Raw genomic sequence first — 20,918 nt, 5'->3', positions numbered from 1 at the left:
TTAATATTTTAACAACTTCTCCTGAGAAGACAAATGGATTCACAAAAGCCTTTCTTCTAACTAAAGACTCAGAGCTTGGGGTCAAGGCTAGGGGAATGGAAGGCTAGGGGGAATTGAGGAGAGTTGGCCCAAGCAAGGGTGAGCACCTAGGGTAGGGACAGCGAACAAAATTGCTATGGGAGGAGGTATAGGTTCTAAGCCTAGGAAAGGGCAGAAAAAACACACTTCTTCCTGTCTGCATATTAAGGACAGAAACAAGCAGTTGTGTCTGGACCTGTGAAGCTCAGAGCAGCTGGGTAAAACAGTTATTATTGCAACTCTACGCTGCCAAAGGGAACACTGGTCCCCTCCCCTCCCCTCCCCTCCCCTCCCCTCCCCTCCCCTCCCCTCCCCTCCCCTTCCCCCACTTCTTCCTCTCTGGAGAAATGCCTGTTTCTGCATTCTCTTTCTGCTTTCAGTCCCTTACTCCTCCTGTGTAGCTCTTTGGCCACTCCCTGCCCTCCTCTCTCCCCCCCCCCCCTTCTTTGTGATTAGGAGCCTCATATCATTTTAGTAGAAGGCCAGTCTCCAGGAGTCAATCTGCCCAGTCCCTTTCCTGAGAAAGCTATCATGCTTCATTTCATAACAAAAGAGAAGGAGGGGGGGTGGAGGGAGGGAGGGAGAGAGAGAGAGAGAGAGAGAGAGAGAGAGAGAGAGAGAGAGAGAGAGAGAGAGAGAGATGCGCATGGAGGAGCTCCTCACTGATCTGGCCCTTCGAACTATGGAGTGTGTTTTCCTCCTTAAACGTTCAGTCTACACTAGTCCCAAGAATTTAGCTGTGGCACAAGAAAGGGTTTGTTTCAAGCTCTTTAGACAAAAGATCATTTACTGGGTGGCAGCTGCAGGACATGTCGCATTGATACTTATGTGGCCAGTTGTCAAGGGAACTGAAGGCTATGCATACAGAGCACAGGGACTGAGGAGTCTTTTGATCTAAACACGTCATCTTTCCTTCACTCCTCTCTCCTCAGATGCTGATCGGTCTTGCTGGCTACCTGAGCGGGTATGATGGTACCTTTCTGTTCCAGAAGCCTGGGGACAGATACGAGCACCACAGCTACATGGGAATGAGAGGAGTAAGGCTTCCTGCTTTATACACACTGACTAATCTCCAGGGCCACACCCACTCAGAGTGGAGATGGAGGGACTTCAGGGAAGTGAGGACAGACAGTGATTGAACCCACTCCCTTAAATAGAAATCTGGAAGAGTTGGGAAGGAAGGAAAGAAAGGGAGGCCACAGATAGCATGGAGCCATGCACACAGTAACCTGTCATCCCATGCTTGCGTCGCACACCTCTGCCAGCTTTCCCTTCAGCTGTGGCGTCCCCATACTGTCTCCAGATTCCTATTTCCTCCCTTACATTGGAGGTCGGGCGCATAGAATCTCACTCTCAGGGCGGTTGCGTGCCTGTTCCAGTCCCTCTGTGCCCTGATTCCAAGCATCAGCTTAATGGAACATGGCAGAACCTAAGCACTCAACTCCCTGGGAACAACCTAATGAGGCCTGTGAAAGCTGGCCTCCAGCCTGGCGTGTCAGACCACTTGGCTTTCACAAGTCAGATTAGTCTCTGTGCTAATCATGGGATGATCTGTACAGTCCTTCCTGCCTTATTAAACGGGTGTCCTGCCCCTGCCCCTCAGTCCATACTCTCAAGGGATTTTTTATTTTATTTTATTTTATTTTGGATAAAGGGTCTCGCTATGTAATTCAAGCTGTCCTGAAACTCACTATGTAGATCAGGCTGGCCTCAAACTCAGAGATCTGCCTGTCTCTGTCTCTCATGTGCTGGGATTAAAGGCTTGTGCCACCACACCCAGATTTCTCAAGAAATTCTTTCTTCCTAATGACTGTTGAACACCACAGAGTATATAAAATGTTCACCATGGACTTGTAGAAATGAAAAGGACAGACAGTTGGATCTGTTCTCTTCCCTCTAGGGCACATTAACTTTACAAAGATGATGGCCCAAAAGGAAGAGTTTCTCCTTACCCTGGACTTGTCTGTTTACTACTGATGGGCAGACGAAGTTAATTAAAAGAAAACAAACAAAATTCCCAAATCCCCCAGCTGTGGATAACCGGTGTTAACCAGTCATCTTGCCCAAATCAAAATACATCCTGGGGGAACCAGGAAGGACATTGGTGTGGAAAATATTCACTACCCTGAGTTCCAGTGCTTTGCCAAAACTTCAGATGTGTGGTCTTCTGGTCAAGTATCTGCAGGTTCATTTTGTTGGCACTTTAACTGTGGCCCTGGGAGTTGTCACTTTCTGTAAGTTTGACATGGCTGAACCAAGAAAGCAGGCATATGTAGATTTCTATAGAATTTTTTTCTTTTTTTTCTTTCTTTTTTGGGGGGTGGGGTGGGCAGGGTTTCTCTGTGTAGCCCTGGCTGTCCTGGAACTCACTCTGTGGACCAGGCTGGCCTTAAACTCAGAAATTCTCCTGCCTCTAACTCCCAAGTGCTGGGATTAAAGACATGCGCCACCACACCTGGCTTCTATAGAAATCATGATTCCATGAAAGATTTTGAAGAGATGAGGAAGGCTGGTGTCTTTCAGAGTGTGAAGTGATTTCAGAATGCAAAGAATTCTTTGATTGCACTCCATAGAAGTTCATTGTTGATCTATGTTCCTGAACTATTGTTGGGTTTGGGGTGGAAGCCAAGAAAACTCATTTCAGATATGGAAGCTTCAAATTAAAAGCTTTATTTTCTCAGCGTTCAGGGAGGTGGCTAGTTCACGATCTGAACTGCATCCCCAAATGGAGATTGTACAACCTTTTTAAAGGATGAGAACACAGAGTGGGGGAGGGGGGAGCTGGGGGGAACTGCAGTGTTATCCAATTGTATTTTGACATTATGGGTTAAGCAAGGGAGTACCCACTGGAGATTGGGCTGTATCCAGGACACCTGGCTTCAGGGTCCTTAAATCATTCTAGACATTAGGTTTGGAGCTCAGAGTGATAAGAGGACAAAGGATCATGTCAGCTGCATGTGGTTTCTGGTATCCCCAAAGTAAAGAATCAGGGGAAATATTACAAGAATAACAGAAATCTCAAAAATATTAAGATGCCTCAAAGAGGTATGCCTTAGCTTACACCCATGGCTTTATGCTAGACACTAGTGTTGGTCAGGCATTTTCTGCATTAGTAAGCCTTGAACCTGTTTACTCCTCAGCCTGAGCCTGTGAGGTAGGAGCTCCAGCTTTTCGCATTGCACTGATGGGGGTGTTGAGCTAGGATGCACCTGGCAGTGATGGGGAGCCTGATTCTTCCTGTAAATGTCATTGATTTCATGCCAGTTCTGAGGGGGCATACCAACTGTCATGTAATTCTATACTATGACACTACCCTTGCATACTCCAAGGTGTCTTCAAATCACCTAGATCATGCTTTTGACTGGGTCCTCTATCTTAGACACTAACATACCAGATGAGCTGGTTATTTGACAGCTTCTCTTCCTCCTATATATAGTTCTGTGCTTTCCTGGGTTCCTGGCTGATCCCCTTTGCCTACCTCACCGTACTGGATCTGTCCAAGTCCTTCCCAGCAGCACTGCTCACCGCTGCCCTTCTCACCTTTGGTAAGTTGTCTTATGCCATATGTTTTAGGAATGGACTGTCACACCATGTGGGTGGTTGGAAATCAGTACAGTCAAGTGTCACGTCTGTGTATCCAGTTCTCAGTTAACTTTAGGATTGGGTAAAATATATTATGACTAGTAACACTTAGGTGGTGTGTGTGTGTGTGTTGACATGAAGTTGACAGTTGTCTTCTTCAGTTGCTTTCTACTTTAGAGCTCACCAGCTCTAGTGAGTCTTATTAACCACCTTCCCCTGAGTGTCTTCTGTCTCCACCTCCTGTGTACTGGGATTACATGTGGGTGCCATGCCTGCTCAGCTTCTATGTGGGCTCTGGGTATCTGACATGCAGTCTGCATGTTTGCAAGACAAGTGTTTTTGCAATGAGCCATCTCCCCATCCCTTTTATATTCTTTCTGTGGGGCACTGGCATTCCTAAACATAGGTTCTCTTTAAGTTACTTATATTTACACTTTTGTAAGTATCTGAAATTCATGGGTTAATTTTGCTTCTCTTAGGTTAATGTTGCAACTAGTTTACATTTCCTAAATGTATTAAAACTGATGAAAAGGTAGATGCCCAGAAGTAGCTGTGAAGCAGGACTTAGGTATTTTATCTAGATCCTCACGTAGATAAGCAAGGGCTAACTGGAGAAGTTAGTTGTCTTGCTAGCTGCATTCATGAGAGTGAGTTCATGACCTTGTGATGATGCTTCACATGTAAAGAAGTCCAGACCAATTTAGGTGGGTATTTTAGGGACTTGTCAGACAGAGAAGCTGCCTAATGTTGATGGATATATGGCAAGGTTATAGGGTTCCCTATAGTGAACAAGTAGCTTTCTCCTGTATCTAATTTTTTCTCTTCAGTTACTCATAATCAGTCATTTCTTCATTTTCATCCAATACCTGTTTCCTAGGCACCTACCCTATACTAGGCCACCTTTCGAGGCCCCAGAAAATACCCCGATGATATGCTGGTCTCCTGGAATATACCTATAGAAGGGCAGACCAATAAGCCATTACATTATTAAGTCTACAATAAAACATGATACTCTCTTTAGCATTTAAATTCTTTACTTTGTGTATAATGGAGGGAGACACATGCACACTTGCCATGGCACTTCTATGGGACTCAGAGGACAACTTATGGGAACTTATTCTTTCCTTTCACTATGTGGGTCCTGGGAACCACACTCAGGTCATCAGGTATGGTAGCAAGCACCCCATCTTGCTGACCCATCATCTTACTGGCCTTGTAATAGAACATTTTTAGCAGTTGATGCTGGGTTAGACATACAGCAGAGTGGGGGTAAATTAGTGGGGATCAATTGTATTTTAGATAGGGTAAGTAGTGAAGAACTCCCTGGAAAGGTAGAGTCTAGCAGAGTTCCGAGGGAAGGATATTCAGGTAGGGAGGGCAGCCTGTGTAGTTAGTAATCCTGGAATAGTGTTTAATAGACTTGAGGAACAACAGAGGCTGGCGCAGCGAGGGCACAGTGAGTACAGAAGGTTGGATTTGGATTTGGATAGATATGGAGGCCAGGATTTGGCAGATGTCCTGAGAAACTTTTAGTCTGAGTGAGATGAGAAGACTGTGGAGGGTTGAAGCAGGAATTTGACAACTTAAGCTTTTTTTAAAAATCGGTCTGGTACCTATGTAGGCACCAAATCCCAATCAAGATGTCTTATAGGACTTTCCTATACATTTGTAGTTTGCAACTGTATCAGCTTGTGGATCCTTTTTGATGGTAGACATGAGGAAGTGGCCTCAAGGCTGCTCTGGGTGAATGAAAGGGCTTCTTTGGGACTGAGGACCTACAGGTAGCATGGGTATACTTCTTACTGTTGGGCTAATGATAATACACAGAATAATGATAGTGAGCCCCAAGCTGAGTCCTTCCCCTTGCTGTTAGTCTAGTGGTGATCAAGGACTCAAGACTGCTAGATTGTTTCTTCTTGTTAAGAGTGTTTATTTTCAGAGATCTCTTTCATGACTCTGCATTTTGACCAGCCAGCTCCTGTTTTTCAGACACAGGATGCCTCACTCTATCCCAGTACATCCTCCTTGACCCCATCCTGATGTTCTTCATCATGGCGGCCATGCTGAGCATGGTCAAGTACAACTCCTGTGCTAACAGGTCAGCAATACCATCTCGGTTGGGGTGAGAGGGTGGGGGTCAGAAGCCATGGCAGCCCCAGAAGTTTGATTGTGCCAGGGCCAAGCGGGTACTTAAAGGATTTTGATTCAAGCTGAGTTTAAGAGGAGCATGCTTTTCATTTGTTTGTTTTTTAGATAATGAAAAATTAATTTTAAAATGTTTTCTCTAATGGATGCTTGTAGTTTGGGTTTTCACAAGACTGAGAAGATGTCAGTTGTTAAGAGGTGTTTTAATGTTCAAGTCGGTCGGTATCCAAGGGCTTATGGGTATTACGGGAGTCCTGATGCTGCCTCCTCACAGTGCCTTATCAGCTGCCCCTTATCGCCAGTGCTGCTCCAAGGAGCTCAGGGACATCTCATCCTGCGCACTCTCCATCCGGGGTAGATACTGCCTCAGACCCACTTGTCTCCCTGCCTCAAGGCTGCCGTCCATGCTGACATGGCGAATTCTCCGTACCAGCCAAGAGGACCCTCCCAGACCCAGCTTTAAAACTGATCTGGAGTTTGGTCTACTTTCAGAACCCTTCTATTTTTCTGGATCCTTCTCCTGCCTTTGAGGGAGTAGAGTAGGTCATTCCATATTTTCAAAGTTCAAAAGAGCTGGTATATCCTAGGCTGTCCCAGGAAGTAATGTGTTTTGACCCAGCCAGTGACTAGCAGCCTACTCTGGTTTAGTGTTATCTTATGTTTCTTCCACTTCAGTTCTACCTGCTTTTTAAAAAGTAGTATCACGGGTTGAGCCCAGGGCCTCGTGTTTGGCAAGCCTCCGTCAATGAGCTGTATCTCCAGACCCATCTCCTATTTTATGAATACATACTATACGCCAGGTACCATGCCAGGAGAGAAGGGCAGAAGAACTAGGGTGCTGGCCTTAAGAAGTATTCATTCTGGCAAGGGAAGTGGCAGATGGTCAGGAAATCAGCTGTCAGTACAGCAGGCTGATAAGGAACATCAACATTGTAGCTGATTGCCTGCCTTGAACTGTGGTCATCTCATGCAAGCGACATTGCTTAGACTCTTTGTGCTTCTGTTTCCTTATGTATAAAAAGAGGATAATGAGCTCTGGCTTACGGGGGTATGATGAGAATAGGGGGATAATTCTTGGAGTAGTGCCTAATATGTAATGAACATTCAACAAATGCTCTTTGGCAGGCCCAGAGGTGACACAAAGGATAAGTCTGACTTGAGTCCAGAGAACTTTTCTGGGATTTCCTCTTATGTCTCCCGGACTTGTTGCTAGTAAAGAATAAGTCTCTACATAGAAGGGCCTATGCTTAGCCAGGAGTAGCATGGAGCCTCCTCCACAGAACAACATGCTACTTTCTCTCACAGTGACTTGCCTGTAGTTTGAGGGCCTTGATGGAGCACAACCTCCTTGAAGCCTTGCCACAGTCCCCTGGTGTTAAGAACCCCCCAGGCTTAGGTGCAGCATAGCCCATCTAGGTGGTGCTCTTGATTTCCAGTTTGTTTCTAGTAGCCAAACTAAACTTTGTCTTATTGGTTTCTAGGCCTTTCTCTGCCCCCTGGTGGTTCTGGCTCAGCCTGACTGGCATTAGTCTCGCTGGTGCTTTAGGGGTCAAATTTGTTGGCCTCTTTATCATCGTGCAAGTGGGGTTGAACACTATTTCAGACCTCTGGCATCTGTTTGGAGACCTCAGCCTTTCACTGGTGAGAACTCAAGCGCTTGTGGAAATGTCTTTGTTCCACAGTGCTGCTTACCATTAGCCTCTCTCTGCTTCTGTCTTAGGGAGAAGGAGTGGCTGTGCCCTGTGCTCTGTGTCTGGGCCATGGACAGATGGACAGACACAGCTTTCCTCTGTAGACAGCAGGATATCAGGGAGTGGGGCTGGAGTGGGGCTGGAGTGGTATAAAGGGAGCAGTGGAGTGACAACCTGCCGTTCTCTTTTGTCGTTGCTTCCCCCCACTCCCTCCATTTCTTTTAAGTTTCCCAGCCAGCCAGAAGAGGCTGTTGAGCTGGACTCAGGCCAAGGCCAATGAGGACAAATGACTGGGATGATTCTGAACTTCTGAATTTACAATTTCTTTTTCTGACCAAGGGTTTCTGTATATGGAAACCAATTAAACACTGTTAGGATTTTTAAAATTACTATATTAGTAATCAAGAGTTGATTTAGTGCCAGACACTGTATAAAATGGTTTGCCTTTTTATATTATCATTAAAATCTTATGGGTGGGTGTTCATTACCATTCACTGATTAGACAAATGAGGAATTTGAAACCCTGAGAGAGAACTTTCCCAAGGTCCTACAGGTATTACAGGTGGTAAGAGGGAAATCTATGACTCAAGCTTGGGTTAGGCAAGCTCCAGGGCTCAACTACCAAATTTCTAACATGTCAACATGTTTATTCCTTCAGAAAAGACATAGAGACCATTTACTAAATGCAGAGTGCTGGGAATGTATGGGTGACTACAACATGATCTCTGCCCTCTGGAACCCATGGAGGGGGTTGTAGGAGGGGAGGAGAGAAGAGGAGAGGACCTATTACAATCCTACTTTGAATAGAGCCCAAGCTCAGGTGCTCCAAGGAGCCTTGTGAGGTTAAGGCCAGCAACAGTTGGCCATGTGATAAGGGGTTGGCATAGTCAGTACAGGGAGCCTTGGCAAACTTTAGGGAAAGTTCAGTGAGCTGGAAGCCATTGTTCAACAATAGCCTTACCTTGTCAGTGGTCACGGGCTCAGTGCCTGGAAGGACAACAGGGAGCTGGCCTATATTATCTCCTTGAAGTGTATGTGTGCATGTGCGTGTACATGTGTGTGTGCATGTGTGTGTGCATGTGTGTGTGGAGGAGTAGGTGTGTGGGAGGGTGGAGGGTAGTATAGAAAGAAAGGCTTAGGGTTTCCGCTTACTATTCTTTCCAATGTGACTCATGCTGAGTATAGAGAAGATTCGTGTGCACACCCCTGTGATGGTTCTGTTGCAGGTGACTGTGGGGAAGCACCTAACTGCTCGCATCCTGTGCCTCATAGTGCTGCCTTTGGTGCTCTATGTGACCATTTTTGCTGTTCATGTCATGGTGCTGAATAAAAGGTACAGCCAGAACCTTTCCCTTCTTGCTTCTGGTCTTTGTCTGACACCTCAGCCTATATGGGGGCGGTGTGATTCCCAGGCCTGAGGTTAGGATGAAGGTGGGGACACTCTCCTGCTCCCCTGTGCTTTCTCTTCTGCATACCCTAAGGTATGCTCAGAAAACCCAGCACCCAAAGCCACAATTAAAGGAGGCAGAGGATTCCCTAATAGCCTCAGTGTTCCTACTCTCTAATTGAAGGGAGGCCTTTCACTTTAGCGGGGATGGATACCAGGGTTGCAGTGCTGTGCTGATAACCAGGACACCAACAGTAACAACTCATTTAATAAGTAGCTACTAGTTGCTAAGAACTGGGTTTAGCCGGGAGTGGTGGTGCACGCCTTTAATCCCAGCACTCAGGAGGCAGAGGCAGGGGGATTTCTGAGTTCAAGGGCAGCCTGGTCTACAAAGTGAGTTCCAGGTCAGCCAGGGCTACACAGAGAAACCCTGTCTCGAAAAACCAAAAAAAAAAAAAAAACAAAAACAAAAACAAAAAAAAAACCCAAAAAAAACAAAACAAAACAAAAAAAAAAACTGGGTTTAGCATTATGCACAGCCTCAATTAGCTATCATTATTAGTGAGTTCTTTTGGCTTTTTAAAAATCGCCTATTTATAAATGAAGAACTATGGGGCTGGAGAGATGGCTCAGCAGTTAAGACCGCTCTTCCAGAGGTTTAGAGTTCAATTCCCAACAACCACATGGTGGCTTACAACCATCTGTAATGGGATCCGATGCCCTCTTCTGGTGTGTCTGAAGACAGCTGCAGTGTGTGCATTTACATAAAAATAAATAAATAAATCTTTAAAAATTAAAAAAAAGAAGAAGAACTAAGGTTAAATAAGGCTAGGAGCATTGCCCACGTCACGAAGCTCATAAGGTGGAATTTAAATTGTAGTTTCTCCAACTCTGTCATCCTTGTTTGTTTCATGAGATCACCCTGCCCTTCACATTTTCAAATCTCCTCTTGAAGTAACTAAGGGCTATTGAGAAATGGCAGCTTTGTTTGTTTTGTTTTGTTTTTTGAGACAGGGTTTCTCTCTGTAGCCCTGGCTGATTTGGAACTTGCTTTGTAGACCAGGTTGGCCTTGCACTCACAGAGATTCTCCTGCCTCTGCCTCCTGAGTAATGGGATCAAGGGTGTGCGCTCCCACCACCTGGCTGGACATGGTAGCATTTACTTTCTTGACTCTCTTGTGCTTCTTCTTTCTGCACAGTGGTCCTGGTGATGGCTTCTTCAGTTCTGCCTTTCAAGCCCGGCTTTCAGGGAACAGCCTTCACAATGCTTCTATCCCTGAACGTGAGTGTGCTGACATGAGGCTTTCCTGGGAGTTGAACCTAAAAAGCTAAGCCTGAAACTTGGGTTTTGTTTATTGGGGTTTGTTTGTTTGTTTGTTTGTTTGTTTTGTCTATAAATAGCAAATTGGGAGAGAGAAAACCCAGCATTATTATAGTATGCAAAAGAACTTTGTAGCTCTCAAAGCCAGCACTGTAAGAAGGCCATTCTGAGAGAATGTGGTCACAGAGCAAAGCCTTGCAGCAGCAGTTGTAGGCTGCACCAGTTTTTTAATAGTTTTGTGCATACATACATACATATACAATTATGTACACAGTCACAGGGAATAGTTAGGTGTTCACCTTCCAGGGATAGTCTGACATGACGGACATCCATTCGCGGGTTAAGTACATAAAAGGGAAATACAGAGCCAGGGGAAGAGGCACACACCTTTAATCCCAGCAGAGGCAGGCAGAGCTCTGAGTTTGAGGCCAGCCTGATCTACATAGTGAGTTCCAGGACAGTAAGGGCTTCATAGATTGTCTCAAAGAAAGTAACTCTGAGGGGTGGAATACAGTACTGGGGATTAAAGCCCATGATTAGTCAGTGCTAGGAAGCAGCTTAAGGGGATTCCATGTACACGCATGGAAAGGTTTGCCTTGGTGTCGGACCTGCAGGGATAAGTAAGGGTCCGCAGGCATTGAGGAGCGAGAGGTCGTGTTAGGCAGAAGGGATGGATGGTCAAAGCCAAGGGCAGGGTAAACTCAAGGCCCACATTATATGCTGAGGCTGGAATCTTAAGTTAGGAAGACAGTTGGAACCCAGATGATGAGGGCGTGAGATACTTAAGGTATTGGACAACATGGAAGTTTCTGAGCAGGCCGGCAGCTAGGAATGCTGTGTATTGTGGAGTTAGTATGGCTGGAATAAATTATAGTATGTCTAGGATGATAGGTGCATCCACTAGAAGTCATTTTAGGGCTGTACCTACCATTCAGGGACAGCCAAGAGTATACCCAAGAGGGACAGGCAAGGGAGAAAAAGAGATGGCACCGAGGCTCTGAGAGCAGGATGCCCTTCACTCTCCTGAGTCCCAGTGCCAGGAACACAGTGGTGAGAACCAGGAAGGCAAGAGAAAGCACTGGATGGAGGGGCAGCATCTGGCATTAGTCCTTAGAGAGGGAGCTTTGGACTGAAATTTGTTCAGGGCAGCTTAGGAGATGTTTCAGACGTAAGGCAGTTGACTATACAGAGGCTGGTAAGAGGAGCATGCAAGAGAGAGAGGAATGAGAAGAGAGCTGTGGAAGAGCAGTGCATAGGGGAGTGTGGAGTCTGAAGCAAAGTGCTCGTGCTGGGGCTGGGTTAGGCATGATGTGAATGTGGGGAGCTTCCTCTTGAGTTGCTCCCATTGCAGTGAGAAGGCAATTAGGACTCCAGGCTAGGCTGGCCTGGGCCCCATGATGTCTCTAAGAGGATTGTGAGGCTTATGGCTTGCAGCAGCTCCCCACCCCCCAATCCCTCTTCCCCCAGCCTGGTATCTATCTGATGTCTTTCCCCTCCCCCAGACCTGGCGTATGGCTCTGTAATCACTGTGAAGAATCTCCGGATGGCCATTGGCTACCTGCACTCTCATAGGCACCTCTACCCTGAGGGCATTGGTGCTCGCCAGCAGCAGGTGGGTAACCAGGTGAAGTATGGTGGCAGCCACACTGAACTGCCCTTTGTGACTGAACCTGTCATTCACTTTCTTGCTTGTCATCTGTGGTTCACCCATTTTCTATTGACTGAAGTATTTCCTTGTTCCTTCCCTTCTTTTTGTGGTTAACTTTAGCTTCTTTAGATTTTAGCTCAAGGTTTCCCCTCTGTCTGTCTCATGATTCCTCCCACCCCCCAGATTGGTGCCCTTCCCCCTTTATCAGATCCTTTCTTGCCGTTTCTGCCTACCTCTGGGTAACTTTTTTAAGGGACCGTGAGGGTTTTGCTTCTCCCTTCATTTTGCCAGATCCTGGAATTCTCCTGTGCCTAGCACAGCTCCCGGCCTGGAGAGTGATGAGAAGAGGGAATAGTTCCACAACAGGCTTAGGTCTCAGTTCTACAATGATTTAAGACAGTTAATGTCTATAAAATAAAATCGAAAAGTTTAGAAAAGTATTTTAAAAAAGAAACAAAGCTACTTATAATCTCAGAAGATCTGCATTTTTTTTCAGACATTTTGGAACATTCTACTATAATTAGGTATCTGAGTTCCTAGGAGACCTGTATAAAAACTCCACCTACGGAAACAAACGTTTCTATGGGAATGGGAAGGGGCTATACTTCTGATAAACAGTATTTTTCCTGGGAGAATTTTGATAATGGCTCTTATAAGAACAGAAACCATTCCCTCTGTATGTGCAGGGCCTACAGGACCCTGACATATGTGAACAAATCCCAGTAGATAAACTGGACCTTACTTTGTAAATGTGAGCCAAAATGTTTTAGCTTTTATGTATCCTTAATCATTTGGGTTTTTTTTTTGAGAAACAATGCAAATTCCATTCAAATAACTCAAATATTACCATAGTTTATGCAGAGTGATTTCCCATACGTGCTAGTTCCCAACTTTTTTTTTAAAGTAAATTAGTCGTGTTGAATCTAATTGAAGTTAGAAGAAAAACAGGAAAAAAAATGCCTGCATTTCTGTTGTTTCTATATTTGTTTACATATCTGGCATAATTGTATATTTTTTGTCTTTCTTCTTGGGAGCACTGGAGTTAGCTGCCCTGCTTGGAATCCTGACTCCTCAAACTATATAAGCTGTGTCATCTTGAACAAATGACCTCACCTATTTCTTTGTAATATTGCGGGGGAAGTAGTAGCATCTGTAGCCCAGAGCCGTGGTACTGATTGAGCAGGGTGGGACTTGTCTGATGCTCAGAATAATGCCTGCTGCTGAGTGGGAGCTGCTTTGGGTGTGAGCATTCATGAGCCACTTTTGCATGCTGCTTTAAAAAATGCTCCAAAACATTTTTACCTGTGTATGATACTCTATTCCATGTATACAGTATCATGTTAACTAGTCCTCTTAATAGATGTTTATTTTATGCCTAAGTTTTTGCTGTTAGATCCACCACTATATTATAAACATTCATGAGTTTATACATAGTTTTTTAATAAGTCAATTATGGCTATGGGTTACAGCTTTAGCATGAGATATTTATGGAGCATTTTAGTGTTGTTTACCCACATATTAGGAAAAATAGTAGGTTTGGTTGTTTTTTGTAAGTATGCATGGGATTGAGACGTGGGTACACAGGTGTGTATGTGCATGAGGAGGCCAGATGTCAATGTCAGGTGCTTTCCATAGTCACTCTCCACCTTGTTTTTTGAGAAAGTGTCTTTCACTGAGTCTGGAGTTCACTGGTTTAGTTAAACTGCCTAGCCAGCAAAGCCTAGGTACTGTCTTCTCAGAACACCAGTTTTTTTGTTTTGTTGGTTTTGTTTTGACATGTGTGTTGGGTATCAAACTCAGATTCTCATGTCTGTGCAGCAAGACCTTATCAACTGAGCTGTCTCCCCAGCTCAGGGCATATTTTTTAGTGATTTATTTTTATTTTATGTACATTGGTGTTTTGCCTACACATATATCTGTGTTGGATTCCCTGGAACTGGAGTTACAGGCAGACGTGGGCCGACACGTGGGTGCTGGGATTTGAACCTGGGTCCTCCAGAAGAGTGGCCAGTGCTCTTCACCTCTGAGTCAACTCTCCAGCCCTGAGGCATTATCCTGATGACTTTTTAAATAGGTTAAATCTGCTGCTTCTATGTGGAGACACGTATAATGGTCCTCCCTCAAGACAGCTGAAACTTGATTGACAATATACCAAAAGAAAAAGAAATTTAGCAGTTCTTAAAGGGTAGGGCCTCAAAATTCTGTAAAATGGAGAAAATCTTATTCAGGAGTGCCATTTCTGAGTCCCACTGGGAAATGTGGCTTCCTGGGTTGGTAGCTGGGGATCCTGAAAGATGTTCAAGTGGTGTTAGTTTGCTGGGGAGTGTGCGTGTCCAGCTGTGCGGATCATAATGATACCTCCTCCTTTCCTTCTGCCCTCCACTTAGGTTACCACCTATTTGCATAAGGACTACAACAACTTGTGGATTATCAAGAAGTATAATGCCAACACAGGTAATGTGGTGGAGACTGAGGTTCTGTGCTGCTGTGCACTGAGACCCTCACCTTGCTCATGATGCTGGGTTCCTGAACACCTTTGACATCTTTACTGACCTCTGGCATCCTTTGGAACATCACTGAGCTCTGCTGTGCTCCAAGCACAGTTGAAAGTGTAGAGGAGGAGCCACACCACACAGAGCAGAGTTGGAACTCAAATCTCATCCAGGAAGAGGTTAGATAAGCTCATTCCAGAGGCTGCTAGGTAGCCGTAACTGAGGGCACTGGGAGGTGCTTTCCTTTCCAAACTGTCCTGATATGATAGAGTAGTGTTTCTCTCTCTCTCTCTCTCTCACACACACACACACACACACACACACACACACACACACACACACTGGGCTCTTTGGTTTTAGGATTAAGCAAGAGGTACTTTAGGGTCCTCCTGTTCATGGATGGCAACTAGCTACCTGTGGACAGTGCTTTTCGGTGTACCTATAAGAGGGCAATTGTCAGCTGAGCCCATCCTCACTGGCAATATATCCTGAGCCCCAGGCATTTCTTGTGACTGCTCAAAAAAATACCACCTGCCTAAACTGGCACTAGCCTGTGGCTCTAAATCTGGAAGAGTGGTTACAGCTGCTCATCTATACGTCCCTTATTTTTCCTTGCCATCTCTTCATATTGTTGCTTCAGGCTAAATCACACATATAACCATCTCTCCTGCTGCCTTATTTGCATGCTCAGTAATGCAGACTGGCCCAATGAGTGATTGTGCTTTTGATACAAAAGGCCACATCTAAGTGGTCCATGTGATGAAGTTTGAGGGAGACCAGCTGTTACTTCTAAGTCATTTGAACTTGCCTGGTCTCTCCATTGTAGTTCTAAACTAAGCGTTTCTAAGCGTTTCATCTAAGCAGCAAAGGGTTCCTGGGAACTTTGTTGTCTGAAATCTTAGTCTTCTTGTTGGATGTAAATGTGGCACTACCTTCCCCTAATGAATAAAGTGTCGGGCTGAGAACAGGCCGGCCAGTCTGCCGGTGCCATGCCGGCTGTATCATGGATTGCTTTTTAAATGTTTCACGAAACATGTAAGGCCCCTCACTCCAATCCATGCCAACTAAAACTTCCTTCCCTGTTTACAAGGCAGCATAGCAACGGGTGTGTGTGTGCGCAGGTGAATCTCAACAGAGCCAGAAATTTTCGTAAACAAATTTAGCTTTCCTGACCTTGATTTGTTTATAGTCTTGGCATCTCACTGTTTGTGACAGAATTTTACAAGGCTGCCTTCTGCCTAGCCATGATGGCTGCCAGCTACTTTTCTATGCAGCTAGCTTCCTTTCTAGATCATGACCAGTTTTGACTTGTAGATGCCCAGAAAGGAATCATTTTCTTTCAGCATTTCATTGTTAATGTTTCTCATTTCATGCTTAGGAAGTCTATTAGCAAGATACAATTTGATTTTGAGAGGAATTGGGCAATTGCATGGATTTAATTTTGTGGAAACTGTATTTATTACCCATGAAGGAAATTTTCATTATTTAGCCTCCTACCTGAAGTTCCAGGAGAGGCTTCAGTGCCTGTCAGGCAAAGATCCCATTGCTGGTCTGGCATGGTGGCCAGTCTGCCCGTGTGCTCACAGGCTCCTTTGTTCCCACATCTTATACACAGATGCTTTGCTGCACAAGTCATTTGCCATTATTGAAGCATGTATGATTCTTTCACATGTGTTCCTTTATCCTGCCTGTTCATGTGACAGATTTCCCTACCCCTATAACCCTCTGGGGTGACTGGGGAACCTCACCCTTTAGTCCTAGAGCACAGTTAGTACCGAGTGCATATCTGACAGGGCTTCAGTTGTCACTGGCCTAGAATGTGAGTGACTCACTTGGTACCCACACTGGTTTCTTTTTGGCAGATCCCCTAGACCCTTCATTCCCAGTGGAGTTTGTCAGACATGGAGACATCATACGACTAGAACACAAAGAGTAAGTGCTCTAGTACTGGAACCAAGCTGTGTGTGCAGTGAGAAATCCATGCGTGGTGTGCGGAAGGGCACTGAGTTAGCCTTTGCCTGCTGCCTTTGACTTTGAGGATACTTTCAGTGAGCCTTCCTCTGTTAACCCCACTGGGCGAGAATAAGACCACTACCACAATTTATGAGCCAAATTTGAAGCAAGCTTTATTAAATATTGGCCAGGACAATGGACAGTGGCCAGGTCCATACCTAGGATTCCTAGAGAGTAGCCTCAGATTATGTTAGTCCAGTGCTTATAAAGGCAAAACCCACAAGGCTATGTATGTACTTCCAACCTTTGTTCAACCCAGGCTAAGCATCCATCCTGACATACTTCCTGCTTATGCACCTCCCACCTACTTGTGATCAAGTACGTCCTGTGCGGTTGGGGCAACCAACCTTGTGTACAGGAGTGAAAACATGTGGCTTGTTATCTCACATGAACAACACCCCAGCCAGCATTCCAGGAAGTTATCTGTCATTGCGCCAGTGGGGCTATCAGTTTAGAGACATTTTTGTTTTATAGATGTCTTAAACATAGTAATTAAAACATAAAATATAACTTTAGCTCTCACCCCTACCCCAACTCTCACTTCCTACCCCTCACTAAGGGAACGATAGTTTGATAGCCCAAAGCTGCATCTTAGGAAATGTAAATATCTGTTTCTGAGACTGGCACACTAGTCTGTCTCACTGTGTGTTCATTGAAATGAATGGAAACTCCAAGATGATACAAAAACTGCTAAAAATCTGACAAGATACTAGAGTTACTAGGCCAAAATCCAAGTGAAAGAGGGAATCCAGAGAATAAGTGAAGTCCTGAAGCCATGATTTCCCTTATCCTGTTACAGAAATAGTATGAATTACCAGTGAAAAACCACTCTCCACATCTAGATATTAATGAAGGAAACTCTTTAATAGCATTTTTCAGGCTCTGGCTCATGCTCAAAAAGGACACAGCCTTGAATAGATTTCATTAACTTATTAATGAATTCCCCATGTGCTGTCACCTTAAATTTCTGTTAGGTCCCAACTTCAGGTCACATTCTGAACAACTTACTTTTTTATTTTTATTTTATTTTTTAGATTTATTTATTATTTTATCTAAGTATACTGTAGCTGTCTTCAGACACACCAGGAGAGGGCGTCAGATCTCTTATGGGTGGTTGTGAGCCACCATGTGGTTGCTGGGATTTGAATTCGGGACCTTTGGAAGGACAGTCAATGCTCTTAACCACTGAGCCATCTCTCCAGCCCCATCTGAACAATTTAAACAGAGTTGAGAGTCTGTCATTCTGGACACTTAGTCAGATGGGAGATTTACACAGTAAGGATATTGCCAGAATTATTCTTAAGTATACCAATGTTATTCTTTTCCAATAATTATTACCCTGGTTCACCCTGTCTTCCTGACAGAATTATGTTTTTTCTGATAAGAGTACTGAGACTTAATGATGGCTATGACCTAGAGCTGCCTATTAGAGGTATATTCTTTGATATAGAGGAGGACCTACAGACCAAATTTAAGTCAGGACTCTCTCCTTTTGTTATAGGAGTAGAGACTAATTGGAGATCAGTCTTGGTGAATAAACATGGGCAGAAACTTTCTTAGCAGCCCCAAACTTCAATATGGTACAGACTTTCCTTCCTCCATTTCCAACAAGTCTGATGAGTACACTACTAATCTTCTCGTCACAGTGTTTCTTTGGCTAAATTCTACTTTGTGTAACTTAAAAATTTCTAAACAAATTTATTAGTAAATCCTTTATAGCATTGATTTTACTGCTTCATGTGTCTTCTGCATCAATCCCATGGTCTTTAGGGTGTTCTTGTTTTGTTTTTCCTTGAGGCAGGGTTGATCTTGAACTCATAAGAGATCTACTGCCTCTGCCTCTCCCAAGTGAGTGCTGGGATTAAAAGTGTGTGTCATCACTGTCTGTCTCCAGGAGGAGTTTTTAAGTCAAACTTCTAGGTTCCTCCAAAGTAACAAGTTTAGTATTAAGTGACTTGGAACCCAGACGATTTTAGGCTTCAGTGTGTATCTGCTCCACTCACTCAGCCCCAGGAAAAGTGACGCTGGAGGAGCAGAATGTTGGTGGTTGTATAGGGAACCCTAGTTCCCAAGAAGAAACTTAGAATTGATCTTTCCCTGGGTCTGCAGCTCATATTCATGTCACCGAGGTGGGCTCAGCAATTTTAAGCCATGAGTTTAAATAAACGTGATCACTGACTGGTAATGTCTCATAGGTGCCTAGCTAAAAGCAAGAGTTAAACCTACTTTTGGAAAGACATTGGAATCCATTCCTATAAAGTTTTCAACAATAGTGAATGATGGACAAAGGTGTATTACTCAAGGCAAAGGCACAATGACCAAAACCAGACAAAAGCAATTGTAGCAGAAACAACCTCAAAAGAATTATATACTCCAATTACAAGATAAAAGATTAAAAGATTGCGTGTGTGTGTGTGTGCGCGCGCGCGTGCGTGCGTGTGAGAGAGAGAGAGAGAGAGAGAGAAGAAAGAACTGGTATACTTTTCTAGTCAGTTGGATTTGAAATACGATAGATTCCTACTATTAAATAAATCTGATGTTGTCTCTAATAAATTACTAGAATCATATCTAATTTTTATAAATTTCCCAAAATTGTGTCATTCAATTGTGAACATTCTTTACTTATGGATGAAAGTAAGAGTTGTTATAAAAAGCTAAGTACATCAAAAGCAAATTAAATCCCTCCTCATTCCTTGCAAATCCTCACTTAAAAATAAGTTGGCGAGAATAGACAGTAAGTGGGACTGGGGAAGTTTGCCTAACTTGGCATGTCCATTCCAGGATCTAGTCTCTTCTCTGCAGACCTGCCTTCTTAGCCAGGAAAACTACAGCTTCCGCTAGAAATGTGTGGATGTTTCCTGACGCCCACCCCTGGCCTGCATGGCATCCAGTGCTCTGCGTACTGCACCCCCCCCCCCAGCTCCCTTCTTCCCTAGTCCTCAGACTATTTCTCATAACAGAATAGATGCCCCATTTCCCAGTATGTTGGGATTAACAGTTCAGATTCTAATTTTTTCTAATACTAACAAATGGCTAATATTCTTAATAAAAGAAACAGTGTGAACATATCTTTTCTTCAGATAATGGCTCTTCTCTTCTCCAACTTCTAGAACTACTCGGAACCTGCACAGTCACTATCATGAGGCTCCCCTGACCCGGAAGCACTATCAGGTCACTGGCTATGGCATAGTAAGTAAGAAACTGGAGTGTGAGCAAGGACGTATGTAAAAAGTTGTAAGGCTTGGTTCAGGGCCATGTGGTAGGACATGTCCTCCCCAGAATTCTAGATGTTCTAAGAGAATTTGGAGGCTAGGCATAAGATAGTCTCTGTTGTTGTTATTTTTGTTTTTGTTTTTAGCCATTATCTACGTAGCCTTGGCTGGCCTAGAACTTGCTATGTTGACCAGGCTGGCTTTAAACTCACAGAGATCCACATGCCACTGCCTCCCAAGTGTGGGATTAAAACTGTGTGCCATCATGCCTGGCCTGCACAAAGACTTCTTTAACTTTCCACAACTGTTTAGCTCAGTTTCCTATGAGAAAAGAAGCCTATAAATTGTTTTGTCTCTATCCCTCTTCTTGCAGAGTAACTCTATGCTTTATATAGTCTAATACCTAATAATGTCAGATATGAATACCATGTGGATCTCTTAAATCTCACACTGGAAGGCTGGCAAGATGGCTCAGTGGGTAAAGGCACTTGCCTTGCAAGCCTCCTGACCAGAGTTCAATGCCTGGAGCCCACATAAAGGTGGAAGGAGAGAAACAACTATGTAAAGTCACCCTTTGATGCCCACACGTGTACCGTGGCATGTTCCTCCCCTTCCTGGTCATGGATGCATACATGCACACAATGTTAATAAACCGGAAAAAGAAGCCAAAGACCTGGGTGATCCTATACTCTTCTAGATCCCAAAGTCTTACTGGTTGTATTTTACAGATCATGTTCCTGTCATACAGAGGGCTGTTATCAACATAGCTTTGCATTTTGCTATCTCAGAGACATGCACTTAATAGAAAAGGAGCTCTGTGGGGGCTAGTGTCCTGAGAGTAACTGAAGCAGAACAGCTGGTGGAAACTGTTGAAACTAACCCATCACTCTCTTCTAAGGCCTCTGAGGCGCCATTAAAGAGTGGATTCCATAAAGTGAATTCCCTAAACCTCTTTGTATTTCCTGTGCCCATATTGTACTAAAGCCAAGTCTCTGAAGTCGCCATATGTTTTCCCATGGGCCTCTCCAGAGAAGAATTAAATGCAACAACCTTAATTTCCAGGTACAACATTTGGGTCAGACCTACCTGGCTTGGGTGAGAGTATCCAGATGTGCAGAACAGCAAGCACAAATGGCCCAGATCTCCTTATTGGCTTAGAGTGAGGTCTTGAGTATGATTTAAAGGAAAAATCAGCTGTCTAGAACTTAACACTATAAAGTTAGCATTTAGACTTGTCCCACACAGATTCATAGCCTGTCTCTTTATGGTAGGGGGTTCCCAGTTAATGTTACTCTGTTGGGATACTTCCATGGCCTTCTTGTTCACTTTCCTACATCAGTCTTTGAGGT

General features: G+C 44.3%; 1 protein-coding gene across 4 annotated transcripts in view; it reads left to right on the top strand.

Annotated features, from left to right (window-relative positions):
- The window catches only part of Pomt2 (protein-O-mannosyltransferase 2), a 41,108-nt gene that overhangs the window by 8,851 nt on the left and 11,339 nt on the right, over positions 1 to 20,918 (top strand). For all 4 annotated transcript variants that reach the window (XR_003950038.1, XR_003950039.1, XM_011244088.3 and 1 more), the window contains exons 3-12: positions 1,011 to 1,115; positions 3,515 to 3,623; positions 5,650 to 5,758; positions 7,287 to 7,446; positions 8,723 to 8,829; positions 10,083 to 10,165; positions 11,707 to 11,816; positions 14,240 to 14,306; positions 16,207 to 16,276; positions 19,468 to 19,546. Coding sequence is in view for 2 of the 4 variants with exons in the window: in XM_011244088.3 (XP_011242390.2) it covers positions 1,011 to 1,115; positions 3,515 to 3,623; positions 5,650 to 5,758; positions 7,287 to 7,446; positions 8,723 to 8,829; positions 10,083 to 10,165; positions 11,707 to 11,816; positions 14,240 to 14,306; positions 16,207 to 16,276; positions 19,468 to 19,546 (999 nt within the window). In the remaining 2 variants the exon portion in view is untranslated. The remainder of the gene's footprint in view (positions 1 to 1,010; positions 1,116 to 3,514; positions 3,624 to 5,649; positions 5,759 to 7,286; positions 7,447 to 8,722; positions 8,830 to 10,082; positions 10,166 to 11,706; positions 11,817 to 14,239; positions 14,307 to 16,206; positions 16,277 to 19,467; positions 19,547 to 20,918) is intronic.

The sequence above is a fragment of the Mus musculus genome, chromosome 12, assembly GCF_000001635.26.
Source record: "Mus musculus strain C57BL/6J chromosome 12, GRCm38.p6 C57BL/6J".
In the NCBI taxonomy this organism is placed as follows: Eukaryota; Metazoa; Chordata; class Mammalia; order Rodentia; family Muridae; genus Mus; species Mus musculus.
This window is presented reverse-complemented; position numbering and strand designations above follow the sequence as displayed.